This window comes from Calidris pugnax, unplaced genomic scaffold (assembly GCF_001431845.1).
Source record: "Calidris pugnax isolate Ruff unplaced genomic scaffold, ASM143184v1 scaffold188, whole genome shotgun sequence".
Lineage (NCBI taxonomy): Eukaryota > Metazoa > Chordata > Aves > Charadriiformes > Scolopacidae > Calidris > Calidris pugnax.
The window spans coordinates 9,271,959-9,289,252 of NW_015091257.1; the positions used below are offsets into that span (position 1 = coordinate 9,271,959).

The window sequence follows — 17,294 nt, forward strand, 5'->3', positions numbered from 1 at the left end:
AGACGAGCTCAGTCGTTTTGAATAATTGCTTAGGTTTAAGGTGAAAGGTAATCAGATAGATCGGCACGTTTCGGGCAACATAAGGACGTGAAATAGCAGAAGATAGCCTTTAAAAAGGGAAGTAGCTGGGCAGTCCTGGTTAAAATGCCTCATCAGGATGGCTCTCAGTTGGTTTTAGAATCACAGAACGGTTAGAGTTGGAAGCCTGAGAGAGAAAAAAACACCTCATGTCTTTGTCTGTGGAAGGTGATGACACCTTCAGTGCTCTGCAGAAAGGAATGTTGTTTGTCTATATGAAGGGAGGATAAGAAGAAAGAAGATACTGTGAGTAAATAAGTGCTTGTTCAAAATAAAATTAATTTGTTCAGATAGCAATTTTAGATTTTTGTTTCTTTTTAGAAAAAAAATTACGCTGTTCTAAAGATGAACTCCCAGGTGAGGCAGTTGGGTGAGGTCTTCACAGTCTGCAGGGAGAAACACATTGAACTATTTTTGGAAGGAGACCCAGTGACGAGGTTATTTCTTATGGTTACTTGAGACCCCTGTGAGTAGCTGCAGCTTGGCGGTGGCTGGCGGCTGACGCCAGGTGAGCAGCGGGAAGCCTTGTCCTCCCAAGGACGGGCACCACATCCCCTCTTCTGCTCAGCCGTGCCGTGGGGCACCCTAAATACGGAGGATGAGGAGCTGATTTGAGCGAGCTGCTGGTGGCAGGGAGCGTCCCCCCGGGACTGGGCGGGCGGAGGCGGCGGAACATAAGGACGTGAAATAGCAGAAGATAGCCTTTAAAAAGGGAAGTAGCTGGGCAGTCCTGGTTAAAATGCCTCATCAGGATGGCTCTCAGTTGGTTTTAGAATCACAGAACGGTTAGAGTTGGAAGGGACCTTAAAGATCATGGAGTTCCAACCCCCCTGCCACGGGCAGGGACACCTCCTGCTAGGGCAGGTTGCTCAATGTTTTCACATTTCCATTCCTTTGGGAATGTTTTCACATTTCCAAGGTTCTACCTGAAAAATCTCTGTAGGGGAACTGCTCATTACCTGGTTCTTGAGATGGGTCAGAGTGTCTTTCAGCACTGCCAGTATTAAAAACACTCCTTTGAGCTAAACAGAAGGGGCCAGTAATGAGGTGAATGAGGGGGGTGAAAAGCCAGTTTTGTCTTTCAGGAACACAGCTTCTGTCATGTGTAGCTGCTGCTACTTGCAGTGAAAAGATTTGCAGCTTTATGCTTACACATGAGCCAGCAGTCAGGCCTTCCCTCTTTGTTTATTCAGCAGAGGGCTGGAACAAAACATTAACAGGCAAATAAATCCTAGCGATGGCTTCCCACCTGGATGCAGGTCCCTGGAACCACCTGTCCTCCTTTTGCTTTGGGACTCCAAATGTAAAAGCGGGTATGGTAGGGTCACAGCAAGAGTGCTCTTCGGTGGATGGGGATAAAACAGAAATTCTCTTGAGGGATGGGGAAATACACACCTCTGTTGTTGTATCTGCAGGCCTTATATCTGAACGGTACCTACAGGAATTTAAAACATGTCTGAAAACAGAGGAAATGGCTCATATTCATTGATATTTTTGTTGTATGCTGAGGTAGTTGAGTTACTTTATTAAATTTCTTGTCTACTTCTAATTTTTAAGGTTTTTTTCTGACTTCTGTTGTTGTTTTATAGATAAATCTGCTTGTCCAGTTTCTTTTTTTTTTTTTCCTCGTCAAGGAAGTACATTTTCTCTCTTCCCCCTCCTCAGTATTGCTGTAGCAATATAAGCCAGTATGTGTAATCTCTATATCCCGTGAAATTCAGAATGTCTTTCTTAATGACTTCCAAGCAGTAACTATAAAATAACAGATTTATTCTCAAAAAGCTGCATTGGAAAGGTTGCTTCATTGCTAAAGTATTTGCACATACATGTTATTGAGACCACTATCTAACGGATTGCTTATAGTCAATAGAAATTGTTTTTTCCCTTTGTATCGTATCTTCAAAGCTTATCAGCTTTTTCCTTCCAGCAGCTTTTGTAAAAGCACTGGTAGAAAGACACTCTCGGTGAAATGCTTTTATTAATGCTTCCATTAATGCTAGAGGTTTTCTGGGTTGTAGGTTCAGATGATCTCATTCTGTCACTCAAAATTAATACAGAGGTATTACATTAGAATATAAATGCTCAGCTTCCAGCATCTTTAGTTGCCTGCAAAATATTCCTGTGTTTAGTCTTCTAATCTTTTCTTTCCAGTCCTACCCATTTGTACTGAGTTTTGGAATCAATACTCATGCTGTGCTCCACTCATTGTTAGAAAAATTGGTTTCCTGAAATGCAGGAAATAGTAAATGTAATTAAATGGTGAGACTCTATCAGAAAACATTGTTGTCTATGCACAGTAATTTAGTGTTTAGTCATGTCGTGGACTTCAACAAAAGCAGGTGTCTATGTCATACACCCTCCAGGTATCCCACCAATATTTTTAGACTGTTCAGACTATTATGTCTTTATAAAAAAAAAAAGAACCTCTCAAAATATACATGTCCAGAAATTAAAAAAAAAAAAAAAAAATCAACAAAAGCAGGTGTCTATGTCATACACCCTCCAGGTATCCCACCAATATTTTTAGACTGTTCAGACTATTATGTCTTTATAAAAAAAAAAAGAACCTCTCAAAATATACATGTCCAAAAATTAAAAAAAAAAAAAAAAACGAAACAGAACTTAGAAGTTCTTGTCCACTTGACTTGCCTCATGTCACAACTCAGTCCAGTCTGTTCCTCCCCTTGCTTGGCTGCTCAGGAAGATGAAAGTGGTGGTGGATATTGTAGCACAGAAAATGCCATCTGAAAATGATGTTCATGTGGCGAGAAATTATCTTATGAAGATCTTGAGAAGTTCCATGAGGTACAGTACTGACTTTACAAGTGCATCCCTTTTCTTCCTTCCCAGTGATCGAATTCCCCTACCATTTGCCAAACCCATAGCAAACCATCACAAAAGTCCTCTTTCCTAACCTTCGTTTCCTCACACTCCAAACATTGCCTGTATTGTGCTATCTTTATAGTCTTGTGTTTCCTTAGTGGTACATCATAGAAAAGTAATTGTCTCGTAATAGATGAGCCCTTTTGCTGAATGGATGCCTAGGAGGTCTATTGAATTTGCCTAAATAGGTGTCTGTGGTTTGCTGAACTGGTATCAGTGCCTTAGAGGTGAACTGTGGGGAAACAGCTGAACAGTGGAACGATTTTTTTCCCCATACCTGAACCCAGGCTTGGGGCCCTTAAAGTACACAAGGACCCCAACATTGGGTGGCTGAGCAGAATCTCTTGCACTTGTTTGCACTGAGAGTATTTGGGCTCTTCCACTCGCTCTCAGATTTTCATATTCTACCAAGAAAGAACAACACAGTGATGCTCTGCTTCACTGTTTTCTCTTTTGTCATGCTGGGAAGAGTAGGCTTTTGTTTATGGAAACAATTACTTCTTTTTTTAGTGACAGTAATGATGCTACACTTCTTAGCGAAATTACAGCTTCCCTGTAGAATTATTATTTTCCTTTTGTAGTCTCGCATGCAGATTTTGGAAAGGCAATTCATCCTTGAATTCATCAGATCTTCCTGAATGTGCTGCAAAAAGCTGTGTACTCAAATTTGACCTGTTTTGAAGATACTGGGTTTATAATGAGCTTTGGTTTTGTTCTCTAAATCTAGTAGCTGTCTGGTAACCCAAATTTATTAAAAGAGTGAATGAGTAAAAAGATGTAGAACTGCCTTTAGAGTTCAAGATGAAAAAAGGGAACACTTTCGCAGCCTAGTGAATTTCTTTGTAGCTTAGACAAATTACTTAACCTTGCAGCAATAAACTTCATAAATACATAAGTGCATCAAAAAAAGTGCTCAGGAGCTAAGATCCTGTAAGCCTTTGTTTCAGACTGTGGCTTGGAAGGCTGGGATTTGTCTCGCCCTGTACCTTGTCTAAATTTTAAATGATGCTTCCTCCCAGATGAGGCAAAGAGAAGGGCAGGATGAATTACCTTCAAGAAGTTCCTGCTTCCTTCCCAGGTGACTGAGAGGGTCTAGACAAATGGCCCGTGCTTGGCATCTGCTCAGTGAAACAGAAGTAGCTGAATTCCACCCAGAAGGATTATTTAACACTGGGGAAAAGGAGTGCACTTATTTCCTGAGTGCTGAGAGGTGTTGCAAACAGCAAGTCCTTGGGAGGAACTGCAAGCTGTTGTTACTAATTCCTGAACTGAAGGAAGGGGCAGAGGAGTGTAATGCAGTTTTGCAGAAAGTTTTGCAGTTTACGAAGCTCTAACAACTTATTGTTGTGCCTCTTAGAGGGAATCTCTTCAGTTAAGTTTGGAGAGGATATCTAAGTAGATATTCAGGGGCTTTGAATTGCTGAACTATTTTTGAGGTATTCTTTAAAAGCCAAAAACCCCAAAAAACAAACAAAAAGCTCCTGCATACCTGGGGTGCTAAAGGTTTCAAGAGCTGGAGCAGAACTTGGCTGGAGTTAAAATGATTAGTTACATCACTCTTACTAACTTGTATGGAACAATGTACAGGGCTTTATTCCTTCCTGTCAGTAACTCTTTTCTTCCCGCCTCCTCCTATAAGCACGTACCTACAATAAAACCTTGCCAAAGCCCTGCTGTACCAATGACATGTTGTAAAAGAGCCATAAGTCTCAGTATGGATATGTGTCAGGTACTTGAAAATTTGTTTGCCCGTCTCCACCCTTCGTAAAAGCCACCTCACCGCCAAAATAAATAAGACTAAAACAAAAGCAAAAAAAACAACCCAAAAGCAAAAAACACGCAAGCGCAGACCGTGGAGAGTATTGACACTTCACTGAATCTCAAGCGTTTTAAAGAAATGTTGATGTCTTTTCAAAACTGGCATGCATGTAGAAAGTTGCCTCATCCGCTGTCATTTAAAGTCATTCTGCCCCTGTCCTATCTGTATAGAATTTGACTAGATTTTGACTATAGCGTTTGGTAGGGGTTTGTGGGGTTTTTTTGCTGCCCGTCACCTTACTGGACCGTTTGCCTGAAACTCACACGCTCTGCCTCTCTCGTTTTCAGAAGAAATGACCTAGCCTGCAGGCCTCACTCCTGGCACGCCACCAAATTCACAGAAAGTCAACCCGAGACGGCCACGTCACACCTTTCCTCCTCCAATGCCTGCGCGTCCTGGCACTCGCGCTATCATGCAAGGTGAGTCCCTGCTTAAGTTACAGGCATTAAGCTCCAACAGCGAGACAATAATAATGTAGGTCATGACATTGAGTGTTTTTTAAAGCCACGGACGCAGGATGGTTGTGTTGCGCGTCCTTAGTGCTTGCCTGTCCTTTCAACACGTGAAGGGGCAGCGTGGGAAGTTTGGCACATGGATGAGTGGATTTCAGAAACAGTATGTGACATGTACAGGTGACTGCAAGGTAAGAAACTAGCTTTAAAGGCACTCCTAAGGTTATGTTTCTTGCTCTGCCTTTCCTTTCGGTGTTCACTGGTGCAAAATCCTAAGCCTTGGTAAGCGAAAAGAAACCATCAAAATCAACATAACTGAAGTGAAATTGCAAAACGCTCTTTCAGGCTATTAAAAAGCCTTTTGCTGAAGGAGGGTGCAGAATGTTTTCCTGTTGGAAGGTTTTACTGGTTTTATTAGTTAAACAGTTTCTGTAATCTGATCTTTCCTACAGTTGTGCTCTTGCTTGTGTGGAGAGGTAATAAGACCAATGACTTTCACTCTCCGTTTAAAGTACCTTAATATTTGTTAGGTCTCATTTAGCACTAGGGGAGAAAGGTTGGGGCCCGTGCACTTGTAGTTGTGAAACTTTAAACTTTTAGGTAATGCCTGTTTGTGTCTGGTTACAGCTTCTTGTTTGTTTTCTGATCGTAGGTGACATTCTTCAGCATTTTCATAAAGGTTTTTTGTTATTTTGTGTTTGTTTTTTTTTTTTTCTTTTGTCTCTTTTTTTTCTTCTCGGTTCCCATTGGGCCATAGTTACACTGAGCAGTAAAGAAAATGAGTCTGGTACTCAATCCCAATTTGGAAAGTAGGCTTGTGTTTTCTATACTTACTGCTGTACATTCTCCATCATTACTTCTTGATGTTAATTTATTGTAGTAGTTAAAACAGAAGAGCATTCATACTTTAAGTGTGGGGTTTTTTCCATGTCATTTTTACAATCATTTTTACATCATGTTTTCTTTAGAAACGCTCCGCTTTGCTATCTCTCCTTGAATAAAATATGAATGTTAACATTTAGACATAAAGGGGTTTAAAAATGCATTTTGTAATACTTCTTTAGCAGAAGTTTTAGCACATAATATTCCTCAAATCCTTGATTATAATCGTTACTGTTTTACACTGATAAACAGTGTAAAATACACTGAGTGTAAAAAAAAACTGTAAATACACTGAGTTTGTACTTAAATTTCATGTAGATGGGCTGAATTAAATATTTAGGTTGGAAGACAGAAAAAGTCCTTGTACATAGAAACAAAGTTCAGAAATCTCTAAAAACTTTTTAGAGTTCCTAGTGGCAATACTATCTCAGGAATATTTCTACTTCAGTCTACCCAGGCTTCTGACGGAGCTGTAAATCAATATAGGCTTCCTGTTCTTCCTGATGGTTGTCCTTGTACCTTGTAAATGTAAAATATTACAGGACTCATGTCTCAAAGTGTGATTTCATAGGAACTAGATGAATCACAATATTTAAAGAAGAAAAAAAATATTAATTTGGCTCAAGGCCAGTTTGAAATGAACTTTAGGCAGGAAATTGTGGGAAAAGGAGGAGGGGAATAGAGCAATCGTTTCCCCCTACGTATCAGAAGTATCAGCAATGCTGGCAGACATCAGTATTAATTTAAAGGGCTAATTCTGCTTCTTGAGATGCTGCTGAAAGATTTTAGGGACTTTAGCACAGTCTAATACCAGGATTCCCAGAGCACTGCCATCCTGAACTCTTTGGCTGCCTGTGCTGCCCCCCTGGAAGGTGATGTGTTTGGGTCACCTGTCAGTCCTGGTGTCTGTTGCCCGAGACAGTTCCAGTGAAGGAGCTGCCTTCAGAGCGTGGCTGCTGGAGACTCAGCATTTCCAGAGCATCTGCCCAAGGAGGATCCCAGTTGTGGGGCTTCTTTGGGCTTGCTCATCTGCAAAAAGAGAAGGTGAGCAGCTTCAGAGGTTCCCCACTTTCAAAGTACAAATCACAAAACAAAGTCAAGCACCAAGCTGAACAGGACATGTAGCAATCAGTACGCAAGGGGATAATAGAAATAGTCCCAGGAGAGTATATTTCTAGCCCATTAATCCCATCCCAAGGCTATTTCTGCTATTTCTTGTCCTTCCTTGAGCTAAGCATCTGAAATTGGTATTCAGAGCCTAAAATATCTTCTGAGTGTGCCTGCGTGCATTCTGTCTGTGAGTGTGATGACTAAATCATTTGTAAAACATGGAGAGTTCAATCAGGGGGAGAGATGCTTTTGCTGTCTTCCAAGCAGGTATACCTGGGTTTTGGGTGTTGGTGCACACCTGGAAAAAGCAACAGTCTGAAGATTGTCCATAGCTACATTTAGCTATAGGTAATTTGATTTGGTTTTGGTAGGAAGAAGGCCCAGGAAGAAGTGTTGTTGGTTTTGGGGGGAGTTTTTTGCCAGCCTACTGAATTTGGACCTTTGAGAAGGTGCACGAAGCTCGAGGAAGACGGTCAGCCCAGAAGAGACCATATCAATGTAGATAGGAGAGAGGGTAGTTCTGGAGCCCAGATCTCCACATCCACCACTATATGTGTGTTGTTTTATCATGTGACTTCCATTCAAAAACTGTAAACTGTCTTGGGAGCACTAGGCTAGGTCTAGGTGACTCTCATGCAAGGTTAAAGAGTTAGACCTTGTAAGTATTTGGTACCTTAATTTCCCTCTGTGATTCTTCTGTGAGTCTTCTGCTGTCTTTTTCACAGAAGTCATACCCTGACAACATGGATGCAGTTTTTTTTCCTAGCACACCCTAGACTAAGGCTGAGTGCACTTTTCTGGGAGGTGTAGATATGAACTATCATAAGTTGCTGAAAGTTTAAACCCTGCATTTTCTTCCAGTAGGATATACTATGATAGAAGACCTTATAATTTTATTTTTTTTTCCACATGCCCTGGGTGTGCAGTTACAAGCAACAACCTCTTCTACTTTGTTCTGGCCTTACAGGTGTGGGTGTGAGGCAACTATGCTTTGACAAAGCTGTTTAAACTGAGTTTTTGGAGCAATTATGGTCAGATACATTTGGTCTGTAATCCCATGCGGTCTGAATGTGGTCTGATTTACTGAGATGATGTCATTTCTGGGAGGGCCCAGAAGCAGAAACTCATGCCCCAGGTTTGGGTGCGGTGCTTGTTGGCCAAAGTGGCCAAGGCTGTTATTAGTAGATTATTTCCTGGATTTCACCTGCCAGACTGACCAGCAGCTCTAAAAAAGCTGTTGAGAGACAGATAGGCAGAGAAAATAGCTTTTGAGCTCTCTTTCATGTCAGGATTCATGGAAGGATTGTCCTGCAGTTAAGGACCAGAGGAAGTGGCCATGCTTTCCAGTAACACACTATCAGAAACTTTCCTGTCATTTCTTTGAAGCTTTTGCTGCATCTGCTAAATTTCCATTAGGAGTTTTTTAGCAGGGCTTTGAACCTCTTACACTGATGATCTCTGCTTCGCATTAGATACCAGCAGATCTACATGAGACTTGTAAATTGAGGCTTTCCTGCACAAGCGTCATCTTTATTTCAGTTGATGCCAAGTATCTCCTTGGTGCTGAAAAGGAGAGAAAATATCAGCATGTCATAGCAGCATTTGGCTTACGTTCTTCATTAACAGGGGAGATCCTAATAATGACCAAGACACTTTTTACATGAGCCAAGGTATCTGCCTACGAAGAAATTAAGACCTTTTTAAGTATTCAACAAGGTATTTTAAAATGCTGAAAATAAAAGAATGAAAGAATAAAAAACCCACAAGATGAGACCGATGCTAGTGTATCTTGTTAATAACATGCTTTTAGAAAATAAACACAAAGTATACCTTCTCTTATTTCACACAAATTGCTTTTGACCACGTTGTATGAAAAAAGTTACAAAGGTTACAGTAAAGGGGGGTGGGGAAGCAATTCTCATGTTAATACTGAATTCCAAAGAAATGTTTAGTTGAACTTTGCAATATTTTTGACAGAAAAAAAGATCTATATCACTCTTCGTATTTTTTATGTGGACTAATCTAATTTCATTGGTAGCTTTCACAGGTTTCTTTACTGCACAAGATTTGATAGATGCTTCATATAATTATAGCTACAGGGAAGTGGAATAATTCTGGGATTTCTACCAAGGGGCTTTGCATGCAAGGGCAAGAATTTCAATTTGGTATATAAAAGCAGGAGGAGCTGCCAGGGAAGTTCAAACAGGGAGATGTGATGAGAATAATTGGAAAGACTATCATCTTGGCAGTGTGCTGGATTGACAGGAGGTGGGTGCTGTGAAAGACACAGAAGAAAAGAAAGAAACCAGAGCAAAACTGATGAAGTAGGAAAACAACAGAAGTGGCAAGATTTTGAAAGTGTCCTAGGCAAAAGTACAGTGTCAAAGATGTTACTATAGAGGAAAGAGTGACAGAGAGGAACTGGTGGCAGTAAGGATTCTTGAAAAGAGGTCAGAAGTTTAGTTTTGGCCATGCAGAGCTTATGTTGTTCTGGCATCTCCTCCTGACGTTTTCCTGTCAGTGTTGTGGAACAGGGTGGAATTGAGAATTCAAACCTGAGAGTGGTTTGAAACCACATGGACAAAGGTCCATGTGGAAGCTCGGAGCTCAAATGGTGGCATTTGAGGCAAATGTTTTTAGCAAACCTTTGTTTAGAAATGAAAATGTTAAATGAATGGGGAGGTTTAGATAAGCGGGACAAGGGAATAACTTTATAGACTAAAGAAGATTGGAGTGAGATTGCAAAAGATGAACAGGGGAAGTACGTGAGTTTGAGAGCTGAAAGAATGGGGGTGCCTGGAAAATAAGCTGAAAAATAAGTTGGTGCTTGCCCTCCGAGAGAGGGAGCTAATGGAGATCAAACTAAATTTGTGTAAAAGTAAAGTCAGCAAAATCAACAATTTGTAGAGGGAGAGAGGAGCCTTCAAGGAGATAAATGTTTGTTTCTTATTGGTAAACTTACAGAAGGAAGTTTAGTTAGTTATTAGGGTTTCAAGCTTTGAATTGGTGGCAGAGTATAAAGATAACGCTCTGGCTTTGTGTTCAAACTTCCAATTTCATTAGATTGTTCGTCTTGAGTAACTGCTACACAGATAGATCTTAAAACAATGGTAGTAAAATTGGTGGCTACATATTTATAATTGTGTTGTGGCATTTTTTGACCGGTATACTTATGCTGGGGCTTTTCTTTGTTTCCTACTGTAGTTGTTCTTCTCATGACCTGTCAAATTCGTGGGATCAGTCAAGTCTACATCGCGCTTCTGACCAATTCAGCTCTTTGGGAAGTATGGACAGCTGGGACCACACTCCACAAGTAGCCCAGTATGGAAGGCTTTCTTCTGCAAGGTCTAATAGTAGCATTGATCATCTAGGGAGCCAAAGTAAGCGGGATTCAGCTTACGGGTCTTTCTCCACGAGTTCTAGCACCCCTGACCACACTCTATCCAATGCAGACACTTCTTCAACAGAGAATATGCTGTACAAAGTAGGCCACTGGGAGACTGCTAAGCATGGAAACAAGCCTGGCCAGTTCTTGAATGACAACAGTGGGATAGAGGACAAACCTGGCTATTTGCCAGCTCCCATCCAATACGAGAACAACAAAAGTCCTAGAATAGAGGAACACCCTGATGGCAAGCTCGCTAGCTCTGGAAGATCCAGTTTTGGACCTGTCTGGTATGTTCCTGATAAGAAGAAGTCTTCGTCTCCTCCCCCGCCACCTCCACCTCTTCGTAGTGACAGTTTTGCTGCTACCAAAGGCCATGAGAAAGCCCACGGCCCTGTGTACTCGGAAGGTGCCAGCACGCAGCACTTTCCAGCCCTGAACCGGTCTCAGCCCAGGAGTGACTGGAACTTGGAAACTGTGGAGCAGCAGTGGCGACCCTCCAGAGCGTGTGACAGGAGGGTCAGCAGCTCAAATTATAAATCTGATCTCAGTTCAGAACACACTTTTTCTTCAACTGGTGAAAGGTACAATAGTAATGCAGGACCTGTGAACAGACTGCAGTCATCCTTCTCCAGCACCGATGTTCGGTTTGCACAGCCTGCTTACAGTTACCACCACCAGCACCAGTACAGCGATGAGAGCACTTTTTATCACAATGCAAGGATCTTAGCTGCGCCAAAAGATCAGCAACATTATCTGTCCTATAGTGGCATTCAGGAGTTACCTGCAGATCATTTCCACAGCTACAGTCCCAACCAAGCCGGTGTGCTCAGCAATTCCTCTGCTTCGAACAGTGCTGCTGAACAGAAGGTGGACAACACTGGACAGAGTCGCTATTACTGCGTGACAGCAAAACAGCCTGCTCAGGGAAGCTCAAAGCCACTGCAACTCAAGGACGACAGCTGGAAACCTGTAGTGGGAACCGATGCGTCGCTTGGACCTCACGAAAATCCTGCTGTTGTCACTATGGTCCAAAAACCAAAATACTATCTACCTCAACAATCCGTTGAATCTTCACTGAAAGGGTGTGAGAACAGTAGTCATTACCCAGCGGACAGGGAGGGGGATGCGAGGTGTCCTGTAGTAGAAGCAGCTAAAAAAAACAATCATACTGAAAAGTCTGGACAAAAGAAAAGCCTTGAGAGCAGCTCTGAGGAAAGTGAAACTAGGTACGGTCAACAGGAGTATGTAAAAGGCTGTGTCCTTACCACTGAAAACAGATCTGCTCAGAAAGATTTTAGGTGGGGTAAAGATGAGAGTAGCAAGATTTCTCCTCAGAAGACCCCAATGTTGCACTCTTTAGCTCAGGAAGGGAAAAAGCAGTCTGACAACAGCCCAGAACTGGTAACAGAGCGACAGGCCCCATTTGACACTCACCTGTCTAAACAGGCACGAAGGAGTGATCGTTTTGCAACAACCCTGAGAAATGAGATCCAAATGAGAAGAGCAAAGCTGCAGAAAAGCAGAAGCACTGCTACATTAGTAGGGTCATCTGAAACAGAGGAGTCCAATGAGACCTGGAAGCCAGATTCAGTGGAAAATGTCACCCCGTCCCCAGACACCAACTTTACCAGCACCTACAAAGATCACCTCAAGGAAGCACAGGCCAGGGTTCTGAGGGCGACATCCTTCAAACGGCGGGACTTGGAGCCCAGCCCTGTTGAGTATCTCCCCAGGTCACCCGAGCGGAAAACTGGTAGTTACAACTCTTCGTTATTGGCTTTGGTTTCTGAAGATGCATCTGGATTCCTCGAGGCTACACAAGCTAAACCGAACCCTGCAGGGAGTGGCACTCATCACGTTTCTCGCATTGGAGCCAGGAAGAGGTTCACAACAGAGCAAAAACTGAAGTCTTACTCTGAACCGGAGAAGATGAATGAGGTGGGGATGTCAGAGGATGAGTGCCATGCTCATTGCCGTCCAAACACATCTGAAGAAGCCCTGGGCTCGTTTGCAGACAGGTGGAAATTTTTTGAAGAAACAAGTAAGCCTGCCTATAGGAAACTGGCACAGAAACCAGCTCCCCAGAGTCTAGGTGAGGGACAGCCTGAGAGGCCGGATAGGAAAACTCATGGTGGACAAGAGGGAGAAGAGTCATGGTATGAGAGAAGAGGTCGGGCAGCCTCTATTGGACTTGAAACTGCACGTGCTTCAAAAGATAGCGTCCAGCACAGTAGCAGCAATAAGACTGCTGATAGGATTGTGAAATCTGAGCAGCCGCAGCGGCTGGGAACCTTTGCGGAGTACCAGGCATCGTGGAAGGAGCAGCGGAAGCCGACAGAGCCGAGGAGCTCAGGAAGGTACCACTCAGCCGATAATATCCTTGATGCAGGCCACGAACAGCATGAGAAACCCCAGTACACCCATGAGAGGTCTAGATCATCCCCTTCTACTGATTTCTACAAACAGGTACAAGTGTCTTTTACATCATCCTTTAAATTGCCTGGGGAGGGGGCAGGGGAGTGGTGGAGGGGGAACACGTAACTTTTACGAAAATTTCCAGTTTAGGAACACAATGTAGTGTGGTCTTTGCCTTTTGTCAGTAAGGGAATAATTGTTATAGATAGCTCTCAGGTACGATGAAGAAGGTCAAAGTTTGTATTGCACAGGAATTGAATATAGCAAAAATCAATTGGATCAAGTAATTTCTTGTGTATTGTGGATGGATGGAAGACAACAACCTGGTTGTTTTGATAGGATCCACTTTTTTACACTAGAGGTATAGGAGGATCACCCAGAGTTGTTTCTTCATTGGAGTAGCTACCTTCCCCATTTTAAGGCTTGCAGTTCTCTGAAACTATAAAGAAAAAAGTTCCAAGGGAAAATAATACCTCCTTTTGTCCAATTGTTAATGGTCTAATAATTTTCTGTGGATTTTCCTCTTTTCTTCTAAACTTGCAAGAGCTACATAGGACAAAACTTCTATCTAATAAAGTTTAGAGATGAAGAAAAATATGCTTGTTATTGTTAAAGCTACACTTCAGCAACAAATGAAACCTAGTGTTTTATTTTATGTCAGTTTGCTTGATGTAGCATGTATAAATTTATTCCTTTGAGAGATGCCAATTGTCCATTCAACTTGCGAGTAAATATTAAGTTAACTTTTAACTGAGCAGGTCCAGGGAATGGTTGGCAGGTGGCAGGGGAGGTAAACAGAGAAACCAAGTCTCTCAAGTTCTCTGGTTAAAAGATGTTGTTCGAGCTGCTACAAGATTGCCTGATCTGTATAAGGAGTCCTAGTGTGTTCAACCTGTGCTGAACTTCACCTCATGCAAGAAAAGTATTGAGGCAATGCAGCTGTAGATTATTTCTTCCTTTTTTCCCCCCCTTGCTAACAGGATTGCATGTGTGCATACATACACATCCACACAGCACCTTTGTGCGTATATACAGGGAGTAGAATGGGAATAGCTCAAAAAGAAACAAAGTATTTTGATCTCTAGAAGTTGTGGACTCTTTAAGTTTCTTGTCTCTAAGTTTTGCAAAAGTTATTTTGTCTCCATGTAGACTTACCTGTGTGGGTAATTTACTAGGGTAGAGATTCCAAGCACTGGAAATATTCACCTGGAAGTTATTTTGAAAATTAAATTAGCTAAATTATTAAATAATTGCCTACCCAGCAGAAAAATCATCACATAATCTATTCCATGTATGCATTTCTGGTTTATTAGTCAGTGCCTTTAAGTTCAGTATTGGCCTCCTGGGGCAAAAAGCAGACACCTGTTTAGGCACCTGGAAAATATGGTGATAAGTGCATTGAAGGTGCTTACAACAGACTGAAGTAAATAAAGATGGTGTTTCGCATATATGATTCAGATGATTCCAGTGCTAATGCGCAATTAAATTTCCTGTAGGTTCAGTGTTTGTAATGCAAAGCTATGCTTGGGTGTGGTTGTTTGAAGATAGTGAGATAATAAAATTCTGGAACAGCAGTGTTGTGTGTTTTACTGAGAAACTAAAGTACACGCTCAGGGATTCAAAAGCTGGTGCGTACTTGCCTCTTCTAAAATGTAAGTGACTGTTCTGTAACTTCTTTGCCGCATTTGTTTTTTCGGTCTTTGCTAAGTAGAAGTTGCAAAGGTTTATTTAATGTTAAGCTCTTCTGTAGATCAGCAAATTAGAGCAGTAACTTGAGCGCAGCCAGGTCGGTAGTGCTGCGCAAGAGGTCACATAGCATACTGTACCACTTAAAACCAAACAAGCTTAAGACATGCTATGCTGTTGACTTCATGTATATTCAAACAGAGCAAACCCACAAATAAGAGGTTCCATAATCATAGATTTTTCAGGGAGTTTGAAACATGATGACTTGGTGTCTTACTTGTGCTGTAAACCACTTTTAGGAAGTCTCAGTTGAAGTGAGGAGGCAAGCAGAGGATTTAAAGGAAGATGGGGAGCGTATTTTCTCTAAAGTTAACAATCTGGATGAAAGGAACTGTGCTGTAAGGTAAGTATTTCTTAATTTCTGGCTTTAAGAGATTTCTTATGACAACTCTGATTAGATCTTTTCCTGACCCAAACTGGAAGCTTTGCTATGACGATTTCAGAGTTTTTGCAATGCCTTTTCCCTTGCTTCTTTCCTTTTCCCCACATACTTCTATGTGCATGATATAATTAACGTTGGGACTGAAATTTATGGGGACTTTAGGGTGAGCTTAAATAAATTGTCAAGTGCGTTAAAGTTTATTTGGGCCCAGATGATTCTTATTTGTGTGCATGAAATGATTCAGATATTTTTCATATTTATCAGTTACAGGTTTTTGGCAGGGGGAGGGCAGGGAGGGAATGCTTGTTTCCCAAAAGAGTTATCCAGTATTATCCTTGGCAAAGACGTTATGCTACTGGAAGACAGCAGTGCTGTAAATGGGATTTTTCTCTACTTGTGCCTGTACAGAATGCAGTACATGAGCAGAAGCCACCAGAAGTTGTTTTCCCACTTGAGCAGCTCTGCTCTTCTTTGTTAATTCATGTTTTAATTAAACTATACAATATTTTTAGACCCCTTTCACAGTATGCCCCGTGCAGTTAAAACCCTTAAGTGCCTGGCGTGTGGGAGGGTGCCCTCCTCCTGGCCCGCAGTTTGTTGGAAACGATGTAATGTAAGCAGTGATTGCAGCGGTCGCTGATACTGCGGCTGTTCAGTGGCGTGTGGCAGCTGAACACAGATTGTGCACACACTGCTATCACCAGGTCTGATAGCTCCAGGTTTTGTACCAGAAGAAACACATGTACAGGAAGAATAATTTCTACGGGCTTTCTTCAGTTCTGTATGTGGTATTAATCTCTCAAGGGGAGAGAAAATGATGAACTGTAGCAAACACACTCTAGTCATGACTGCAAAAGCTTGTAAAAAATCAGTATTTATTTATGGTCTTACAGTGGTTATATTTTGCGTTGCTTACGGCCCAGCTGAAGAGACCATCTGCTATTTTTCTAATTCTTTTGTAGCCCTTTGTACTTTCCGTAGTGATTTCAAAATGAATAGCCCATGAGGGTGTGAATGTGTGCGCCCGTGTGCGCACGCGTGTGGAGGGGAGACAGGGCTGGAGGGAAGGAAGGGAAGGAGGGGAGGGAGGGAGGGAGGGAGAGGGGGAGGCGGCAGCACAATCAGCCGGCAGCAGACGTGCTTCTGTAGGCAGACAGCATCTCTGGACAAGTAAAATGATTTCCATCCACCAGTACTGAACCCTGGTCACAAAAGCATGTGAATAATACTCCTACGCCAGCGTTTTAGCAGTGTTTGTGCAGCACAATTCTTGCTTTATAATCACGGAATCCATGAAAATCACATGACTGGGCACCAGCTGCAATAACTCTTTTTTTTTTTTTTCCCCAAGCCAAAGCCTGTTTTGACATACTATTTCAGATGTATTGTTTGGCCATTTCACCACATTATGGGAGGTTTTGTAAAATGGTCTCTTTCGCAGTCTTTCCCTCAACACTTGTGTTATGTAGAGGGCTTATATGTCTTCTGCATTCAAAAAAAACTAAATAAAATCTCGTTTGGCCATTTAATTCCTCTGTTGTCAACTACCACTGCATGATGATGAATGGCTGTCCTATGGGAAAGAATATGTATTCCCATGTGGTCTTTTTTTAACAAGGAGTTCTGTGCACAAAAGGAACTGGACTCATCATGACATGAATTGATTTTATGATTTTTGAGCTGCCCTAAAGGCAGCAGTTTCCTACTTTTAAAAGCTAGCCATCCGCAAACGGCTAGCAAATCTACCTAATCCATGGTATATTCTAGGACGTGAGTATGAAACCAAACCTAAGGTCTTCCTTGTGGTCATACTTAATATTTTCTTTGAAAATTTGGGTTTGGATTATGTTACCAGTGGCCCTTATTTTGTGCTACAGAGGCCTGTGTGTGATACCAAAGCCAGCATGACCATGTTGGATGCAGAAGCAGCCCTTCAGCATTTGTCGGGGTTAGATGTGCAGGGACCCAAGATGAAAGGCAGCTCTGGAGTCCATGGGTGCCTCCTCTGGGTTAGAGACTGTCCAATTCTACCGTTACAACTTCCCTGATTATTTTCAGGAGAAATATGAGTCTTTTTAATACACTGAATCTAGAATGAAAAAGGGTTGGAGCATTGTAGCAGCAAATAGTTAAAAAGTG

At 42.0% G+C, this 17,294-nt stretch overlaps 1 protein-coding gene across 1 annotated transcript in view; it reads left to right on the plus strand.

The window, feature by feature from the left end:
• The window catches only part of SHROOM2 (shroom family member 2), a 127,430-nt gene that overhangs the window by 75,730 nt on the left and 34,406 nt on the right, over nt 1–17,294 (plus strand). The window contains exons 3-5 of the mRNA XM_014960176.1: nt 5,068–5,199; nt 10,429–13,078; nt 15,013–15,116. Coding sequence (XP_014815662.1) covers nt 5,068–5,199; nt 10,429–13,078; nt 15,013–15,116 — 2,886 coding nt within the window. The remainder of the gene's footprint in view (nt 1–5,067; nt 5,200–10,428; nt 13,079–15,012; nt 15,117–17,294) is intronic.